Source organism: Zalophus californianus, chromosome 6, assembly GCF_009762305.2.
Source record: "Zalophus californianus isolate mZalCal1 chromosome 6, mZalCal1.pri.v2, whole genome shotgun sequence".
NCBI lineage: Eukaryota > Metazoa > Chordata > Mammalia > Carnivora > Otariidae > Zalophus > Zalophus californianus.
The window spans coordinates 143571017-143592351 of record NC_045600.1 but is presented as its reverse complement, the minus strand read 5'-3'; the positions used below and the strand labels follow the sequence as shown (position 1 = coordinate 143592351).

Genomic DNA, 21335 nt, shown 5'->3' with positions numbered 1-21335 from the left:
CGGCCCAAAGAGGATACACCTTAGGTCTCTCCTTTGGAAGAGGAACCTGCCGGAAGGTCTTGCTGTGTTCCGGGGTGATTCTGAAGGGAGGGAGGCACAGTGTGGGTGGAAACCTGGTTCCTCTTTGATGATACCCTTAGGTCCATAGGGACATGGAGGACCTAGAAGCAGCAGGGCGTGAGAGAAGAGAGACTGGACTCCTGTGGAACGTATTGCTAGATTCAGAAGGTCATGGGCTCAGGGGCCTCATTACCTTGGAGGATCCCGGTTACAGGTCCTCTGGGTTGAAGCACTTCCAGGGACACACTAGGAGAAGAAGCAGACTGAGTCTCCACTTAGACGGCCCTCTCAGACCCGAGGCAGTAGCTATGGTGGGTCTACTGATACCCTGTTTTTCCAGAATAACTCCTGGCATCCTCTTGGGTGGCTCATGAGCCCCACAGGGTCTAGCTGCTTGCTGGGGTGCGGTGGTACCAGTGCATTCAGGAAAACAACAGGGGTGAACCCATAATTTCTACGGTAGATGTTCTTAGTGAAGGACACGCATAATGAGTTTGTGTGCAGATCCCACAGAGGTTTGATTGGTAGGTCAGGACTATTGTCCTGGGTTCTGCCCTTGGATGTTCCTCGGCTCACCTCTAAGTGGAGCTGGACGACCTGCCACACACAACGCGCTTCCCTGTTAAACACAGTCTCTGCGGAGGATGCCAAGCTCACCCCCGCCAGCCGAGGCATACAGATTTTCTTTCAGTTGGCAGCATAGGATGTGGAACGTACTGTTGCACGTTCAAAAGCAGGAAGAAAATGTATGAATTCGTTGGTAAATGCACAGTTTATCCATTATTATAGGCAGAGATGCCATCCGAAATACTTAGCAATGTGCACAGCAAGGGTGTGCAGACAGAGGCTATTTACCAACCATTTGGGAAGTATGTCCATATTTTTTTTTTCTTTTTGAGAGAGAGAGAAAGAGAGAGAGAATCTTAAGCAGGCTCCGCACTGATGCAGGGCTCTATCTCACAACCCTGAGATCATGACCTGAGCTGAAATCAAGAGTCGGATGCTTAACCGATGAGCCGGCCAGGCGCCCCAAGTATGTCCATATGTTAACAACCAGTAAGTGGAGGTTCAATATAAACTAAAGTCTCAAATTTCGCTGCCTGTTAGAAGCACCTGTATTATTATTTGTTCATCTCAATGCCCTAGGACCCATCCCCAGAAACTGTGACCTAAGGGGTACAGCCTGGGCACTGAAATTTGGTTAAGATCACCGGGTGCCTGCAATATGCAGCAAAGTTTGAGAACCCCTGCCCCCGAGCGTACCTCTGGATTCAACCAAGTCAGCAGAGAAAGGCATTCCTGACCCCATTTCCTTTACTGAAAGGCAACATGATGGGATGTCGCCGATCAAGAGAGAAGACAGAGTAAGAAATCAGCATCTGTGTTCCCTGTGCAAACCCTACCAAAGTCTGTACAGCACGTAGTGTCTTCTGGAAGAAGACGGAAGGAGGGTTTCTTTCTGGCCTCAGCCTCAGGGATCGTCATACCCTGAGTAATTAGCTCGTCTCCTATGCATGCCAAACTGTGTCTCTGACCAGGCTGCTGCTTCAAGATCGCTGTCACGTTGGCAAGTTTAGAGCCTAATCTGTGCCCACAGACAAGAGGAGTGTACAACTCAAGACAGAATCATGTATTCGCCTCATTCGTTTTCCTTTCTCGTTCCTTACCTACTTCTAATTTTACTCACCTGGTTGCATCTCGTGAATGCTTCTAAGTGGCCGATCACTGTCACAAGGCAGGGTATGTGTGCCTGCATGTACATGTACACACGTGAGCACAGTGTCTACACAGATGTGTGCACATCTCCCTATACAGAGTTCTCACGGTTATTTATAAGGATCTATTTGAACACCCTGTCTGGTCATTGGTCCCTCGGTGTCCGACAATGGAAAGATGGATAACTTCAAATCACAACACCAACTGGGCCAAACTCAGGTTTTTGAAATCGTGCAACTGAGGCATGTGAAGAGACAGGCTCTTTCAGGGTAGCCATGATGCGAAGGATGAGGTTCATAGCTGGAGTGTTCCTGCACTTAACCGGGATGTGGAAGCCCACGTGGGCAATGCAGTACACCAGTCTAGCTGAATGGTTCAGGCTGGGGATGATCTGAGGCCGGTATAGGCCCACACAGCATCCCGATGACCCAGAAGCAGCCACGGATGTGGGTTCTAATTAACTTAAGTCCACTGGTAGCCAGATGTTCCTCAGTTAAGCCCGAGGCTTAAACTAGATGGGGCCCTGACTCGATCCAAGGCAGCCTGGAAAGTCTAAAGGTGATGGGAAGTATTCAGCCTTGGTGAGGAAGCTGCCCAAGGGGCTGGGTGAGCCACATGCGAGGCCATCTGCTCCCTCTGGCTGCATGCCCATTCGTTGGAAGGTCAGCCCTGTGACCCCGGCTGGCTCGGTTCCCAACCCTGCTTTCACAAGTGCTCATGCTGGGTACAGAGCAGGTGAGCTAGCAGGTGTGCCTGGGGAGTGATCTGTGATTCAGGCTCTGCCAGGCTGCCAGGTTCCACAGCGTGGACCAATTCTTCTCTTGGGACTCCTGTGGGCTCCTTTGGAGAAGTGCCCGGAGCATGACACCATTGGACACAGTTCTTAGGCAAGAACTGGTCTGGTTTCGGGTGACTGCCTCCTTCTGCCCCTAGACAATGCCCCCAGACTACAACAGTGGCTAAGCCTGATCAGGGAGGGCATCATCTACCGTGCAGAGTGTGGTCAAGTCCCTATGGCATCCTCCTGAAGGGGCCACGGGCCCGTGCAAGGGTACCGACCCATCCCTCCACCTCTCCCGCTGTGCTGGATGTGAGAAATGCCACATCGTCTGGCTTTTCTAGAAAACGCAAAGATCTCTCTTCTAGAGATCTTCCTTCTGGGCCTCTGGGCCAGCCTGCCCTACCCAACAGAGGCCAGCCCTGGGCACCTGGGGCTGTTTACTGCGATTGCATCTCAGCTCCTTGCTTGTTCGTGTCTTGCCTTAATTCCAGTCCTGTCCCTGCCATACCTCTAAGCCTTGGTGCCAGGCCAGCTTTCTGCCCCATGCCATCTGGGCTGCATATTTACACTTGGTCTCACCAGCATGGGCCTCCAGCCACGCCCGAACGGGCTTCAGCGGCGATGCGGCCGCTAAGCCTTCCTAGAATCCGGCTGCACCCGGCTGCAATGCCAGCGCCATCAGAACCCACCCCTGAGTGTGGCTGCTGGGCTGGCGCTGGCCCCCAAGCCCTCCTCTGGCACTGAAGAGCCGGCAAGCTCATCTGGAGCTCAGTCAAGACTGGGCACGTTGGACTCTCTCCAGATTCCTCTGAGGGTGGAAGCACGGGCGGGAGCCAAGGGTGGGGGCAGGGGTGCTGCGGGTAGGACTCGCTAAATGAGCTGTGATGTCCCGGCCGCCCCAGGGAAGCCGGCTACCGTAAATGCCACATCAGCCTGACAATGGCTTCTGTTTATTGCCTCTCTCGGGCACTGGGCACTTTCCAACCGAACGCCGCTGGGCTTCTACTTGCAGCTCCCTGCTAAACGCTCTCTGGGAAAGGCCACCCGTGGTCCGTCCCCCCTGGTGACAAATACAAAGTCTCCCTTCCGAGTTCTTACATGGCCATTCTAGGACATGTGGCACCTTTAAGCACTCACTTCCCGAAGAAGTCCCTCTGCTCAAGTGTGTTACCCCTCACCGGGTCCCTTCCAGCCACTGCCCACTGACGCTGCTCAGCACGTCGTTGCTGCCCCCCTGCGCTCGGCTACTTTCTCTTTGTGCTCTGACCTTCTCCTCGGATGACCTTGCAGGTGTAATGAGCAGCTCAGAGCTGTCTAGCTTATCTGGTCTACTTGATCTGCTCTGGTCTATCAGTTCTGGTCTATTAGTCTAGTTTATCTAGCCTAGTTTATCTGGTCTAGTTTACCCGGTCTAGTTTATGAAGTCTAATTTATCTGTCTAGTTTACCTAGTCTAGTTTAGTCGAATTTATCAAGTCTAGTTTATCTAGTCTAGTTTATCTGCCTAGTTTATCTGCCTAGTTTATCTAGTCTAGTTTATCTGTCTAGATAATCTGGCCTAGTTTATCTGTCTAGATTATCTGGTCTAGTTTATCATTCTAGTTTACCTGGTCTAGTTTATCTGTGTACTTTATCTGGTCTAGTTTATCAGGTCTAGTTTACCTGGTCCAGTTTATCCGGTCTAGTTTATCTAATCTAGTTTATCTGTCTAGATTATCTGGTCTAGTTTATCTGGTCCAGTTTATCTGGCCTAGATTATCTAGTCTAGTTTATCTGTCTAGATTATCTGGTCTAGTTTATCTTATCTAGTTAATCTGGTCTAGTTGATCTTATCTAGTTTATCTGGTCCAGTTTATCTGGTCTAGTTTACCTGGTCTAGTCTATCTTGTCTAGTTTTCCTGGTCAAGTTTACCAGGTCAAGTTTATCTGTCTAGTTTATTTGATCCAGTTTATCTAGTCCACTTTACCTGGTCCAGTTTATCTGGCCTAGTTTATCTAGTCTAGTTTATCTGTCTCGTTTATTAAGTCTAATTTATCTGTCTAGTTTATCTAGTTTATCTGATCTGATCAAATTTATCAAGTCTAGTTTATCTATGTAGTTTATCTAGTCTAGTTTATCTGTCTAGTTTATCTAGTCTACTTTAACTGCCTAGTTTATCTAGTCTGTTTATCTGTCTAGTTTACCTGGCCTACTTTACCTGGACTAGTTTATCATTCTAGTTTATCTGTCTAGATTATCTGGACTAGTTTATCAGGTCGAGTTTATCTAGTCTAGTTTATCTGTCTAGCCTGGACCTCCCTCTGGGGCTCCAGACCTAATTATCCACTGCTTATCTGAAATCTCTTCTTGGCACTTCAAGTTTAAAATATTATAATCTAAACACATTATGTCTGCCTCCCACCCCATCCCAAGTACCCTCCTCTTCCTGTATTCCCTGAATTAATGGCATCACTTTCTCCCAATTACCCCAAGCCAGAAAGTAGAAAGCCATCATGATTCCTCCCTGTCCAGCGGTGTGCTGGCCCTACCTCTCACTGGCTCTCAGGTCAGTGAGATTGTGAGTACCCATCCCCAACTGTGCCTTCAACCATGTCGCATGGGTCACCTGAAGCTGGCCATCACGGGGGTACTTGCACCACAGAAATCAGCAAAGATGACACATAGTAGCTACCCTCCCTCCGCACCACCCCTCTGCCCCAGAACTGGTTGTTAAACACTTACAAGCACCGCCGACCCTGCCCGTCAGCTCCCAGCTCCAGGTACTTAGGCGGGATATCCGAAACACTGTGAGAACCCACCGCCATGCTCTCTCACCTAGATATTGCCACAGCCCCTTACCCAGACTCCCAGCCTGCACCCTTGCATTTATCCAATATATCTGTATAGCTGTCAGAGCAAATACACCAAAATAAAATCTGACTGTGTCATCTCCTTCTTGGATAAAATCTAAACCCCTTAGAGACGATGGACTCTGAGACACAAACTGAGGGTTCTAGAGGGGAGGGGGTGGGGGGATGGGTTAGCCTGCTGATGGGTATTAAAGAGGGCACGTTCTGCGTGGAGCACTGGGGGTTATGCACAAACAAGGAACCATGGAACACTGCATCACAAACTAATGATGTCATGTATGGGGATTAACATAACAATAAAAAATTAAAGGGAAAAAAATAAAATCTAAACCCCTTAACATGGAGTCCTAATATCCTCTACAACTAAATTCTCAAGCTTTCTCTTTTGTCATAAACTTGAACCTATGTCCTAATCCTGTGGTATTTCTGGCGGTTTCCCCGGATATAGGACTCCATTTGACACCCTCTACCTTTGTCCACACTGCCCTCTTCTCCCAGATTCCCGTGTTCTCCTCCACGTGAGCCTGGAGAATGGACACTTATCTTCCAGAACTCTGCCCAGGGCATCCTCCTCTGAAACTTTTCCTGACCTCCCCCTCCCCAGTGGCATCGGCCACTGCCTTCTGCATCCTATCATGGCACCCATGGCACTTACTATTCTCGTTTGTTTATATGATTCTCTCCCTTTGAACTCTGAGATCTTAGAAAGAAGAGAATGCATCTTTTCCGTTTTTGTATCATAACACCTAAAACACAGTAGCACTTGATGAATGACTGCAGAAAGAATTAATAAGGAAATAGCATCATCTGACACTGAAAACTATGTAGGTCTAGGAAGAGAGATTGTCTCTACCCTTAGGGCACAGCATAGCGCCTGATAGAGAGTAAAGTCTCACTCCTTACTGACTGGATAAATGAATGAATGACTCAAGTGTATGCCCTTGGATGCTGCAGGACAAATGATACCATCCCAAGAGGGGTGCTGCCAGGGTGGGCCTGTGCCTCCCCGGGTTTCCAAGGGCTGCAGCTATGTTGGGTGGGGGGGTGTCACTGGAAGCTGAGAAGCTACAGGGAGAGTGGAGGCAGGGGGGCTATATTCTCTCCTGAAGTCCAAGGTGTGTGTAGGAGGTGGGAGAGCTAACGAGGCAGATACGGGGTTGGAACCAAGAGGGAGATCAAGAGCCGCAGAGAAGTAAGTGTGTTCAAGATAACCCTGGCAAGGGGACGAGGCATATCTTTTCTTGACATTTCAATCACATAGGGCATGCCTGGGTGCCTCCCCTCCCTCAGCCATCTTGATCTCAGCACTTTGACAAAAAATAATAATTCTTCACCAAAACTCAGGAAACCTAAAAGCCTAGGGCTATAATTTTAAAAAATCTAAAATCAAACACTACATTTCTGTTATTATTTATTTTTCTTCAGATCCCTAATTAGAAACCACGACAGGTAGGGATGCCTGGGCAGCAGAGTCGGTTGAGTGTCCAACTCTTGGTTTAGGCTCAGGTCTGATCTCAGGGTCATGAGATCAAGGCCTACGTCGGACTCCACACTCAGCATGGAGTCTGCTTGTGCTTCTCTCCCTCTCCCTCTGCCTTTCCCCCGTGCGTTCACTTGCTCTCTCTCTCTCAAATACATCTTAAAAATAAACAAAAAGCCAAGACAGATAGACTTCTAACAGCAATATGAGGACAATCCAAGTGTGACATATTTGAAAAGCATTTCTATGGGTATAAGTCGTTGTGATAAGCACTTCTGGGGCCTATGTGGAGAAAAGTCCAGGGCTACTGTGAACCTACCCCATACAAGCTCCCGCCCTCGTGGGACACAAGATGCAGCACAAGTTGCTCTAGGCCATTTTATTCTATCTTAAAGCTATAATAGGAATTAAAAGGATGGCATTAAAAATAACTAATATTTTTGAGGCTTTAGCACAGGACTGGGATTGTTTCTAAGCACTTTATAGGTATTATTTCTCAGAACAATTCTATGAGGTAGATTCAATGACTATTCCCATTTTACAGAGGAGAAAATTGAGGCTGGCAGAGCTTAAGTAACTTGCCCGATGTCACAGGATGAGGGATTGGAACTGGGATTGTCACTCAAGTGAGCGAGCTTAACCACAAGGTTATATTACCTTCCAGAGACTAATACAGCTAAGAAAGATTATTGGGGAAAGCAGGGTTAGTGCTGGTCTTTCAGGAATAAGAAGAACGTCAGTCACTAGACATGGCGGGAGAAAGACTTCAAGCAGGGGTCAACGTCTGCCGTGGGCGAAGGCAGGGAATGGAGGAGAGACTCAGGCAGGGGCAGAACTGGACCCTGAGGTGCTCAAGACATCTCAGCCGCCTGCCCTCCACCCCACTCCGCATCAAAATCGTCGAAATGAAGACCAGCAAAATTCACTCCTCCAAAGAGGATGGGTTTTACTTAAACCTGAGGCACCAGTTAGAACACTTATCTAGAAGTGGAGGCTTGAGAGCACAAGATCACAGCACAAGTGGACTTGGTCTTTCTTGTGTTCAGACCCCCTTCAATAATGCAGGGGTCAGGCGCACAATGAAGACCATACATTTCCAGTCTGGAGAGCAGATGGGGCAGGCAGAAGTGAGGTGAAGGGGAAAGGAAAGCCAGAGGACATGCTATATAGGCCTTGATAGTCCCAGTGGAATAAAAGACAAGTGCACCAACAGAGAAAGGGAGTCACTGGGTGTTATTTGCAAACAATGAATCGTGGAACACTACATCAAAAACTAATGATGTACTGCATGGCGACTAACATAACATAATAAAATTAAATTAAAAAAAAAACGACAGAGAAAGGGAATCAGAGCTACTATGGGATAGACAGCTACTATGGTGAATTTTTAGAGGATTCTTAGGAAATAGGGAAAAACAAATACCCAGGTAAAGCAGATAGCATGAATACGAAGGACGTCTAATCAGCATGGTGATATTATTTCCTTCAGTGAATCCTAGTAGCTCGGGCCAGGGAACCAAAAGCCAAACGAATATCACCTGAAAAGTCGTACCAGGATTGAAGTGAGCAGGTGATCAAGGCAGGGGTTGAAGGAAGGGCAAGAATATCTACAGCGAGGCTTTCACCAAACAAGAGGAGCAAGATGGGGGTGGGGGAGCGAGAGCAGGAAGCTACTTCTGAGGGCCACGTCTGAGCAAGTGTAAGGGGGGACCATGCCAGGGTGACGGGGCAGGGAAGTCAACGATGGTAGGAGATAGGGATATCGGGATGTTAGAAAGTTCAAGGACATGGATGTTGGTTGTCGGCAAGAAGAACGGGCCTGGTGGTAGTGTGTGCTGGAAAAAGGCAGCTGGTGTCTGTAGGTCTGCACGTGATGCACTAGAAGGTGTACGGAGGGCAGTGTTAGCACTGAATGCATGACAGTGGTGGGGACGTGGTGTGAGACAGCAGGGCTCCGGAGGATGGGTGAATGCCACGTGTGTCACTTGGCTCTGTGATATGGCAGTGGGGAGAAGAGGAAGCCACGTCACAGTGCAAAGGGAGCAGCCACATTTCAGCAAGCGAAGGCCACTGAGCAAAGGTGATGGTGTGAGCCAGGCTACAGCGGGAATGGAGGCCCAGCTCGGCGTGATATGGCAGGGCTGGGAGTAGGCGTTCCCCTCTCTTCTCTGCTTCCATGACCCACACGTTTGGCAAGCTACGGAATGGGGTGCGGAAAGAAGAAATATTACTGGCTTTTTTCTTGTTTTTTTTTTTTTTTTTTTTGCACTCCCTAAAGCTTATACTTTTACTCTATTCTCCGCTGCATGCTGTAATAGTTTATAATTTCATCTGCACCATGTTGCATACTCTAACAACCACGATGTATTTCTGTACGCTATTCTGTGATTATTTTAGAGGAAGTTCCAGTACTCCTTTAATCTCACTCTCCTCGAAGGCAGTTTATCACATTTTTTTCTGATAAAAATCAGACAGATAAGCATTTTGAAGCATGACATGGTGCCATATGCCACAGACATTCTTGAATTCCAGGACACAAGGAAACTTGGAATCTCACATTTTTGGAATCTCAAGATTTTGGAAATGTGTTCTAGAAGAATTCCGAGGGAAAAAAGTTGATGTTGTCCATAAATGAGCATAAAGAGGCGGCTAAGAGCATGGACTCAGGCATCAGACAGACCTGTGGTCAAACAGACCAAGGTGTCCAACTGGCAGCTACGGAACTTTGGTCAAATCTCGTACATTCTCTAAGTCTTGGGTTTCTTGTCTCTAAATGAGGATAATATCTGTCTCACAGATTGCTGGGCACTGAAGGACCTAAAGCATGCAAGGAGCTCCACACAATAAATGCAATAAATAGCCCAAAAAATGCTACTGCTTTTTTTTAAACTTATAACTGTTTTTTTTTTTCTTTGTTTTATGAGCTTCTCCAGGGAAGTTTTTGGTAAATTTGGACTTTATATCTCAGGTTTTTTTTTTCCTTAAGCAGCATTAACATAATAGTTCATTTTCTGATTTTTGTTTACTTACCATAAGCTCAGGAGAGTACCTGAGGTACTTAATAGGTGAATTCACTTTACGACGAATAATTAAAGACTGTGAACAAGAAAGCTGGAGACAGGCCCAGAGGCTGTGCAATCCTAGTACGCCTTTCCCCTATCTCCGAACCCCACCTCCCCCCACTACTCTGCTGCCCTATTTTCTTTCTTTTTTTTTTTAAGATTTTATTTATTTATTTGAGAGACAGAGATTGAGTACAAGCGGGGTAGAGGGAGAGGGAGAAGCAGACTCCCTGCTGAGCAGCGAGCCCTCCATGGGGCTCAATCCCAGGACCCCAGGATCATGATGTGAGCAGACACTTAACCGACTGACCCACCCAGGTGCCCCTCTGCTGCCTTATTTTCATGTGTTGTCACCCACCCTCCTACATGAAACACACGTGTGTATGTGCAAACATATATTCTGTTATGTATACTGAAAATACAGAGGAGTCCAACATGCATATTAGCTTCTGGATATAATGAAGTCATACTATTAACTCTTTATACTAAGTTTGTTATTTAGAATTAATTGAAGAAGTGCCCAAACTACCATTTAAAAAAAAAAAAACAATGATAATTTATGTTTTCATCCTTGCTGGTTTTAGATTATACACAAGAACAGATACCTGAATACTTAAAAATACTTAGCTCTTCTACTCTTACTGGAATGGATCCAAATGCATCACTGGCGAAGTAAACTGGAAAGTAGTCCAGCTTCACTTCTACAAGAAATACTCCTGAATTGTTAGTGGAAGAAATCGTGGCCACGTGAAGGATAGAAGGAAGTATAAGTGCAAGTGAGGAAGACTAACAGATGCATTTGTTAAGTTGGGTGGACATTTCTTAACATTGACTTTCCTCCGAACGGTATCTTGTATTCAACATTATACCGGTGGTTGCTTCAAACGATTCTGGGTTCTTCTTGAACTACTTTACCTACAGATTAGGAACGTGCTGCTTTATGGGAAACACAGCCATCAGGACGAGAGGGACAGAATGAACATACCCGATAAGCATGGTCTGTACATACTTACTATCGCACGCGGGCATCTGGCAAGATCTTACAAGAGGCGGCCCTGGAAGGTCTCGGCACATCATCTCACTGAGGGGAACACGCTGGCCTTTGGCCGTCAGCCTCTGACACACCTGCTTTCTTCGCTGGGTTCCAACACCGCAACTGACAGAACACTGCAACGAGAATTGTGCACCCGTCACATGGAGCGTCCGCAGACAACGCGGCCAACAGCCAGGGCTCCGGCGGCACCAGAGCGGTCCCACGTGTGGCTGCGCCAGTACGTGAGCCATTTCCTAGTCTTGAACCCCTATTTCTTATTGATAATTTATTTCTTTAATTCAAGTACACATGACAAACAGTGTTACATTAGCTTCAGGTGTAGAACACAGTGATTGGCCAAGTCTCTGCGGTACTCGGTGCTCACTGCAGTCAGACCCATCACCACACAACATCATTACGGTATTACTGACTGTATCCCCCACACTGTGCTTTTCATCCCCGTGACTTGTTTTTTTTTTTTTACTTATCTTTTATAATACAGGGAGTTCCCTCCCTTCCTTCCTCCTCTCTGAGACAGTAATTAATTTCCATTAATTTACTGTCATGGGGATTTTTTGACAGTGTAATTGATATCTGATTTATTTTTTAGCTGTTTATTTATACAGTAAGATGATTGCGCTAAAGAAAAAGAAAAAAGATACACACCCATGACCAAGACTTCAAGAAACAGAAAAGTATTAAAGGAAAGTTTTTTAAAAACCACTCAAATTACATAAAATAACACTAGTATTTGATCATCAGTGGCTGCATAACATTGATAGTTGATAATCATTGTGTGTACATGCAATTTTAATTTTAAAATGTAATGCAGTTTTATTAGGTATATTAGAAAAAAGGGAACTAAAGTAGAATTAAAGGAGCTGTTGAAGATCTGAGGCTTTTTTTTCTGCCATAACAATTCCCTAAAGAACCCTGTTACGTTAATGAAGAAAATTGAAGAAACCAACAGGAGATTTATTATTTTTTTTATTATTTTTTTAATTTTTAAAATTTTTTGTTATGTTAATCACCATACATTACATCATTAGTTTTGGATGTAGTGTTCCATGATTCATTGTTTGTGCATAACACCCAGTGCTCCACGCAGAACGTGCCCTCTTTAATACCCATCACCAGGCTAACCCATCCCCCCACCCGCCTCCCCTCTAGAACCCTCAGTTTGTTTTTCAGAGTCCATCGTCTCTCATGGTTCGTCTCCACCTCTAGTTCCCCCCCTTCATGCTCCCCCTCCTGCTATCTTTTTTTTTCTCTTAACATATATTGCATTATTTGTTTCAGAGGTACAGATGCTAAGAAGGACGAGCACATGAGACCATTCAGTTCTCCCACCCCTGCCCCAAAACCTCCAGTTAGCCTCCATGATACCATTTAGGTGATGCTGGGATTTCTAATATTTATGGTCTGTTCTGAGATGTGATTGCTGATTAGTCTTAACCCTGTACATGAATGAACTCATTACTCATTTTCCATCTTTTTCATCAGTGTCTGTGTTTACGCTGAGTCATCTTGGCCCTGCAGGTTTTTGGCGATGGGTTTACAGACACGTATTCTCTGACCACCTCTCTATTGCTTTTTTTTTTCATTTTATTTTTTTATTTTTAATTTTTTATTTAAATTCAATTTAATTAACATATAGTGTATTATTAATTTCAAAGGTAGAGTTCAGAGATTCAGCAGTCTTACATAACACCCAGTGCTCATTACATCCTGTGCCCTCCCCAGTGCCCATCACCCGGTTACCCCAACCTCCCACCCACCTTCTCTCTAGCAACGCTGTTTCCTATGATTAAGAGTCTCTTATAGTTTGTCTCCCTCTCTGATTTCATCTTGTTTTATTTTTCACTCACTTCCCCTATGCTCTTCTGTTTCTTAAATTCCACATATGACTGAGATCATATGGTAATTGTCTGACTGACTTATTTTGCTTAGCATAATCCCTCTAGTGCCATCCATGTCATTGCAAATGATAAGATTTCATTTTTTGATAGCTGAGTAATATTCCATTGCGTATATATACCACCCCTTCTTTCCTCCATTCAGTGGACATCTGGGTTCTTTCCATAGTTTGGCTATTGTGGACACTGCCGCTATAAACATTGGGGTGCAGGTGCCCCTTTGGATCACTATGTTTGTATTCTTCGGATAAATACCCAGCAGTACAGTTGCTGGGTCATAGGGTAGCTCTAATTTCAACTGTTTGAGGAACCTCCATACTGTTTTCCAGAGGGGCTGCAGCAGCTCGCATTCCCACCAGCAGTGTAGGAGGGTTCCCCTTTCTCTGCATCCTCGCCAACATCTGTTGTTTCTTGTGTTGTTGATTTTAGACATTCTGACAGGTGTGAGGTGGGATCTCTCTGTGGTTTTGATTTGTCATTTTCCTGATGCCTTCCTACACGAAGAACACCAAGAAGAGCAGATACTTGGGTCAGACTTTCTTTCCCTTTGAACCATGTGGACCCTGTTCCACTGTCTTCGTGGATGCTACCGTGAAGATGCGCGTGGCCAAACAGGCAGTTTCTGCTGTGTATCTGTTTGCCCTTTCTGCCCAGAGATCTGCAGGCTCTTTCTTTACCCATGAAGTCCTGCACCGCAGGCAAGACTATGTCGCACTGGGTCATATTTTCTTGGTACGTGGTATGCTGTTATGATGTAGAGACCAAAGCTTTTATCAAAGAAAGTTTTTATTATTATTTGTTATTCATAAATTCCCCTTTATTATCTCTGAATATTTTTCTCTTTCATTTTCTGTGCCATCTGTTCTGTCCTTTCACAAACACCAGTGCGCTCAGGTCGATCTCCTCTGTCTCCCACAGCCGTCACCGCCTCTGAAGAGCAGCGCGCATCTGTGCTCTTTTCCTACACAGTAGGTGCAGGCTTCCAGCCTGCACACAACTCCATCTTCTGTTTTTTCTTTAATTTTGTTGTTGTTTGTAATCTATGGTTTTTTTGTTTTGTTTGTTTGTTTGTTTGCCTCTGACTGTTCCAGTTGTCTTCTCCTTTTGTTGACTTACAATCTCTTTTCGAGCTCAAACCTCATTTTGAAGCTACTTTCCCATCAGACACCATGACCACACTTTCCTCGGGAATACGAGCCTATTTGTTGGAACTGTTCCCTGGGTAGTAGCTCTGTGATGTTACTGTCACTCCTCTGACTCTTGCTTGCTCTTCCCTTCCCTGCAACCCGGCTTCCTCCTTCTCCTTCTCTGTGGCCCCGTCCACCTGGTGTTGCTGCAGAGGTTTTCTGCTAGAACTCCGAGTACAGCTGTATGCGAACAGCATGGGCAGGGGTGAGCTAGGGCACCTCACAGCTCTTGTGTGCAACCCTCCGGCACCACATTTTTGTGTCTGTTGCCCACGTCTGTTTGGCTCTTGGCATCCGAGGGGCCGGTGTGACTCAGAGAAGAGCCTCTTCCAAAACTGGCTCCCTGGGGACTAATGCAGCAACTGCTGTCCCTTCTTCCCCCCCACTTCATCCCTGGCAGCCTTCCTTGGCTAGGAGGCCTGTGGGTGCCATGTCTCCTTCGGCACCACCTGCCCCATGGCTCTGCGGGGACATTCTCGGGGCAGCTCACGGTCTAGCCCTCGTCTGCCCTCTGTAACCAGAGGACCATGGATGGGCCTTGGTGGACTGTCGCCCATCGTCCGAGGGAGATCTACTCTGCACTCAGCGCCGGATGGATACTTGCCAGCTCCCAGCCTTCGCTCTCACTTTGGCCTGGATTTTATGGTCTTTGGCAGGTGTGTTCCATGATTTATAGTTTGGGATTCTGGCCATTTCATTGTTTACTGAAGACAGAGTGTTCCCTCTCTTCCATTCTTCTTGTGGGTTTTTTGTTGGGTTTCAAAGGAAAGGAATGGAATTTTTTAAAAAAATCTTTATTGTCGTCTTTAACAGAAAGCCCTAAACTACTCATATTTTTCAGGACAGAGAAAAGCTCTGGGTAAGCTTTTGAACAAATAACTTCAAATTACCATTTACCAAATTATGGTTTATGTTTTTTAACCAAGTCAAAGCATCATCTAGGAGTTTCCCATGTAATAATTAATCAACTCCTTTTTTCATTTTAAAGATGTATTTATTTATTTATTAGAGAGAGAGAGGGAAGGGGAGGGGCAGAGGGAGAGAGAGAGAATCTCAAGCAGATTCCCTGCTGAGCGCAGAGCCCAACATGGGGCTCTATCCCAGAACCTGGAGATCATGACCTGAGCCAAAATTAAGAGTCAGCCACGCAACCAAGCCACCCAGGCGTCCCAAAAATTAACGTCAACTTTTTAACTTTGCTTCATATAACAGTGAGTTACATAATTGCCACTCTCCACTCATAAGCCATTTCTAATGATAAATATATGATTTTTTTCTCCCCATGATGGATGGCAGCATCATTTGTAAACCCCTTCTCTGGATGGAGGTCTTACATGACCTTGTGTCACCTAAGTTTAAAGTTAGGGTGCCATTAGAGAATGTTCCCACCTCAGAAAGAAAGGAAATGACCAAATCAGTGCCATTAATTACAATTCACAAAGCAGCAACCTTATCCAACATGTCTACTATTTATTCTACAGAAATCTGGTTGATTCCTTTGGAAGAGCTCAGGGGAACAAGATACCCTAAGTTTTTGCAACTTTGCAACAATTTGTCTGTGACCTTTACACTTGAAGGTCACCTTGGCAGGGTATAATATCCTTGGCTCACATTTTCCTTCTTGTAGTATATTAAATATCTTGTTCCATTGCTTTCTAGTATGAAGTGGTCTTGTAGAGTAGTCTGATGCTAATCCAATTTTCTTGCCCTAGTAAGTGACTGGGTCTTTTTGCATACCCAAACACATTCCTTTATCTTTAAAATCCAGTACTTTAGCAGAAGATGTCTCGATATTGGCCATGGTGGGTCCATTCTCCCAGGGCTGTGGTGTGCCCTTTCAATATTGTGAATTGTGTTACATGGTGATTTTATTTACAGTCTCGTTCCACTGTTTTGGTTTTCTTTTCTTGGGACTCTAATAATACTTATACGTTGAACTTTTTTTTCTCTTTCGTATCTCTTATTTTTACTTAAATTCCTTCTATTATTCTTTATTTTCAATTTCCTCCTTTCTTTCATTTCTCTTATTACACTTCTTTCTAGTTTCCTCTCCACTTGCGAAGTTTTCCTGTAAGCTGTCTGGTTCTCTCCTGAACCATATCAGCTCCTTCTGCTCACATCCCCATTATCTATTCAACCTCATTTCTGGGCTTTTCTGTTTCCGATTTGTCTCTATGTCTTTCTTCATTTCTTTTAGCTCATTTCAAAAGAGTAAGTTATATATTCATCTGCCAACTTTTCATGACATTGCTATGTTATTGACACTTTTATCTTAAAGTTTCTTTGTATGGGGCTTGCTGATGCTCCTATTTAAATAACTTATTTTTTCCTGAACTTTTAGGAAAGTGTAAGGAGGTGGCAGTGTTTCAAGCTGTCTTCACTGTTCCTTCTTCTGATGTTGAGAAGAAGTATTAAACAGTTACGCCACAGTCCTGAGATTCATATCTTCTGGACTCTTCCGCTCCCAGGGTCTGAGCATCCCTTCCCTTCCCCTCCGTGTCCTTTCTCAGCTTGGATTATGGTTGTGGCAGGTCAGCCGGGGATTCCTTCAGCTATTATGGATGTGCATTCCCCTGGTGTTCTCCAGTCTTCTTAAGGCCCCCATGGGTCCGCATGATCTTCCTCATACTCAACCATGGCCTGGGACCCAGCATCCTCTCTCGGCGTCACCGATGGGTCTCAGACCCCGAGGTAGAAATGTATCATTGACTTCTGTGTTCCCTGGCTCTTGGCCTGCTCTTACCTTCTTTCTGTTGGCCTAGCTGCTAAACTTACAGCTTCTGCCCAGTTTCCTCTATGGCGCATGATTTGGCCTCACCCACATGTATCACTTGTGTTAAAGTGGCTATCTGTGTTTTTTCTTTCCTCTGGCAATCCTAATTGCTCCTTTTGCGTGTTTTTTTAATCGAAGGATAGTTGACAGACAATATGATATTCGTTTCAGATGTACAACAGAGTAATTAGACAACTCTACATACATTACCAAATGCTCCCCGCAATACGTGGAGTCACCTTCTGTCACCACAAAAAGTCATTATGATATTATTGACACTATTCCCTGTGCTGTGCTTTTCATCCTTGTGACTTAATTGACTTTGTAACTGGAAGTTTGTCACTCTTCATTCCCTTCACCATGAAGGATCTGGGGATATTCCACAACCAGTCGCCATCGTGATTTCGCTTCACTGAAAGCCTCCTACTTTCAAAGGAACTGCTAGTGACAACATACGCTCATATATCCCGGTATTCATTTTTCCATGGCTTCAACTACTGCTTAAATGCTGACGCTTCCCAAAATTAACTTTAGTGCAGATCTCTCCTGAGCTGTAATTCCTTACTGATGCCTTGATAGGCCCTCAAACTACACACACCTCAAAATAGACTCATTCTGTCTCCCTTTCAAGTCACCTCCCAAATGTGTTTTTCCTTCCCCAATTCATTTTAAAAAAGAATGCCTGCTCTATCCATTGACCACACTCCGCTTTTTTGCTTCTTTCTTATGAGTTCAGTCACCAAATCTGCCCGCAACATCTGCTAACCATCGCCCACTACTATCTACCATTCTCTACCCAGCTGCTTCCTTATTTTCCTTGGTTATATTCCAAACTCCTCTAAAAAGCTCTCCCAGGCTTTGGTTCCTCCCCTCATAACACACCGTTCACACAGAACCGTGTGCCTAAAAATGCTGCATTTCACTTCCCTATTCAGAAAACTTCCTCAGTGTCCTCAGCCACTGCAGGGACCTGAAGTCCTTCCCGGTCTGACTGATGGAGAGGACTCCATCTCATCCTTCTGCTTCTCTACTGCATCCTCATCTGCAGCTGCGGAAGACTGACAAGCTCGCCCCCTATGCCTGTGTGTGTGCTCCTGTCACTGCCTGGACACCCTTGGTCTCCTTTCCACCCAGCCTGCACTCAACCCTGAGGACCCAACTCTACGGCTGCATCTTCTGCAGCATTTCCCTGCGACCCACGCAGATGCAGACGTCTCCCCTCGATTTCCACTCAGTTCTGTAGACGGGAGCCCTTTAATGGGCTTGTTACATAATTTTTTGTGTCTGCCTCATTAAACTGTGAGCTCACTGAAGATCAAATTCTTGGCTGACTTGGGTCCTGAGGGCCTGGGGTAGTCAACACAGCAGTGTTTGGGCAGTGTCTGCTGGTGACATGACTGAGCACATGGGGCTGTGGCAACAGGCATGTTCAGTTTAGAAGAAGCTTTTAGAAGTCTCTTTATTTTAGTCAACAAGTGTTTACCGAGCACCAAGTGGGATATATAGATGCAGAGATGGTCCTTCCCCTGTGGCAGTTTTAATCTAGTCAAGAAAATAAGGCATATCCGTGTGTGTGTGTGTGTGTACTATTTTAAATAAGTGGAAACAGGGGCACCTGGTTGGCTCAGTCAGTTGAGCGTCTGCCTTTGGCTCGGGTCATGATCCCAGAGTCCTGGGATCGAGCCCCACATCGCTCCCTGCTCAGCGGAGAACCTGCTTCTCCCTCTCCCTCTGCCTGCCGCTCAGCCTACTTGTGCTCTCTCTCTATCTCTCTGTCAAATAAATAAATAAAATCTTTTAAAAAAATAAGTGGAAACAGAGAGAAGTGCATGGACTTGTATACACTGGGTATATTTCAGATGAGTCAAAATGTACGAGTAAACTGTCATCTGGAGTCTAAAAAGACATTATTATTCAAGTAGAAGAGTGGTTATCTACAGAATTATTAATATTAAGAAATTCATAATTAATACTACATAATAAAAAGTAAAAGGAAGATTTTAGAATAAACCTGGAGAGCTGGAATACTCTTTTATTCATAGAAGGAATACCTAATGCATTTGGATCAATCACCTTGGATCAAGACCAAACTAACCCTGCAGGATAATGATTGATAGAATGGATTTTCAGCTAGAGATATTTCCTAGCTTTACCAACCATCAGTTATGAAGATAAAACTAAAAAACACCTTAGAGAAGCCCAACCGAGATTCAGACTTTGTGAAAAGGAGTCCAGACATTGGAACTTCCTGAGATCATTTCCATTGTAAGTAACCATCAATACGCTGAAACTGTCTTATCGATAGGATTGTGTGTGTGTGTGTGTGTGTGTGTGTGTGTGTGTGTGACCCTTTCATACAGTGGTGTGCTGGTAAACACTTCACAAATTCTTGGGGAGAGAGCACTGACTATATTTGCCAACTTCTGTGGTGTGAATGCTCCCATCATGGCTGATTTCAAGCTATTAACCTGATGTCACTGAGCATGAGGTAGGAGATCACAGTTGGTTCTTGCAAGCTGGTACGGATGGGCTCCAACATACTATCATTTTCATGAGTCATTTAGTAAGCCTATTGAAAATCAGAATGCCATATTTATAAATCCATGTGTCCAGGACATATCTTGAGCTGTTCTTTGTAAGAATTTCTTATTAAAGAGATCTTCTCCTTTTTACTTAGCATATGGATAAATTTCAAGAATTGAAGAGTTAGCAGGTGTCAGAAACTGAACACGGGAGCTGAGGAAGTCAGAGATGATCATAAGTGTTGGAAAAATGGTGGTGTACTGACAGAGACAGGGAGTGAGGTGGGGAGCCAGTTGGGAATGAAGAGGTTGTCTCTTTGCTTTCCCCGGTTGAAGACGCATCCTATTTGGAGAGCTGGGGGCACTGTATTGAACAGAAGTTAGACATTGTTCCTGCAGATAGAGAATTATCTATAGAAGTCAGAGAAGAGGTCAGGACACAGAGGCAGCTATGGAGGAAAAATGCAGTGATACACATCAAATACCTGGTCAGATATTGAGTTTTTTGGAGATCTGGAGGAAGACAAACCAATTGACAAGATGTAGTTAAGTAAATAGGAAAAATAAAAAACATCAAGAAACATCGTGAAGGAGAATGGTGAAGGTAGACAAAATGGTCAACTACTCCATCAAAGCCAAGAGAGTAAAGAATGAGGAGCGAGGGAAGCCTGGGTGGCTCAGTCATTAAGCATCTGCCTTCGGCTCAGCTCATGATCCCAGGGTCCTGGGATCGAGCCCTGCATCGGGCTCCCTGCTCTGCAGGAAGCCTGCTTCTCCCTCTCCCACTCCTCCTGCTTGTGTTCCCGCTCTTGTGTGTCTCTCTCTGTCAAATAAATAAAATCTTAAAAAAAAAAAAGAATGAGGAACAATTTTACTGGATTTCCATCAGGGAACAGGGCTACAAAACAGGCTGAAAGGGGTCTGTGGATCACAGAAATCCACCATTTGGGAAGACTGCCCCATATGCGTCAATGCTCCCTTCTTAGAACTTGAAATGCAGTGTAAGAATCAAAGGCTTCTTCTTGCCCAAAACTCAGTTCAGATCTAAAAACTAATGAGCCAATGAATGAACAAAGCCCAAACATGCCATGAATAGAGCTAGTGTCGGGAAGGGGGACTATTCCAGCTGCAGGCTGAGAGGTCTGGCTCGGTGAAAACTGGGAATTCTGGCACGGCTCCTCAGCCTCTCTCTGTCCAGGGTTAGTGGCCAGTTGTAACGCAGAGAGGCCTGATCCAGAACCACAAGATGGATGGCTGCCCCCAAGCGAGCCAGCCTGGGGCAGAAGGACTAGTGTGGCAGAAACCTTTGGAGAGGGTGGCAGTGTGGCATCAGAACCTCTGCCAGAACAAAGCAATTCTGCAATGAAAGGAAATTTCAACAAATAGGGGAAAAGCTGAACCCAGTAGGAAACCCAGTGTGTGTGCCTGACTGGACCTGAGTCTGCATGTTGGCTTTTAGTTTCACAGGCTGAGGCTGGCTCTGCCTTCCTGAGCGTGCATGCACGCCCACCCTGCCTCCTGGACGAAGGTTTTCTAGAGATGCAGCTTTGGCTGGGAATGGGGAAGATGTCTTGACTGTGCTTGGGCTGATCTCTCGGGGGTGACCACCAGATTGCTCAGTGGTAGCCTAGGAAACCAACTTGCCTGAGTTCCAACCCAGCTCACATGGGCAACCTTCTCTTCTGTCTCCTCTTGTTTCTCCTTGCAAAAAGCCTTTTTTTTTTTTTTAAAGGTTTATTTATTTATTTTAGGGAGAGAGAGAGAGAGAGAGAGAGCACAACTGGAAGGGGCAGAGGGAGAGAGAGAATCTCAAGTAGACTCCCCACTGAGCATGGAGCCCAACACAGGGCTCGATCTCACAACCCTGAGATCATGACCTGAGCAGAAACTGACAGTTGGATGCTTAACCGACTGAGCCACCCAGGCTCCCCGACCCGCAAAAATGCTCCTAATTAA

At 45.4% G+C, this 21335-nt stretch overlaps 1 protein-coding gene across 4 annotated transcripts in view; it reads right to left on the bottom strand.

The window, feature by feature from the left end:
- The window catches only part of ADAMTSL3 (ADAMTS like 3), a 368889-nt gene that overhangs the window by 64689 nt on the left and 282865 nt on the right, over window positions 1-21335 (bottom strand). For all 4 annotated transcript variants that reach the window (XM_027571545.2, XM_027571543.2, XM_027571546.2 and 1 more), the window contains exon 20: window positions 10962-11115. In XM_027571545.2, coding sequence (XP_027427346.2) covers window positions 10962-11115 — 154 coding nt within the window. The remainder of the gene's footprint in view (window positions 1-10961; window positions 11116-21335) is intronic.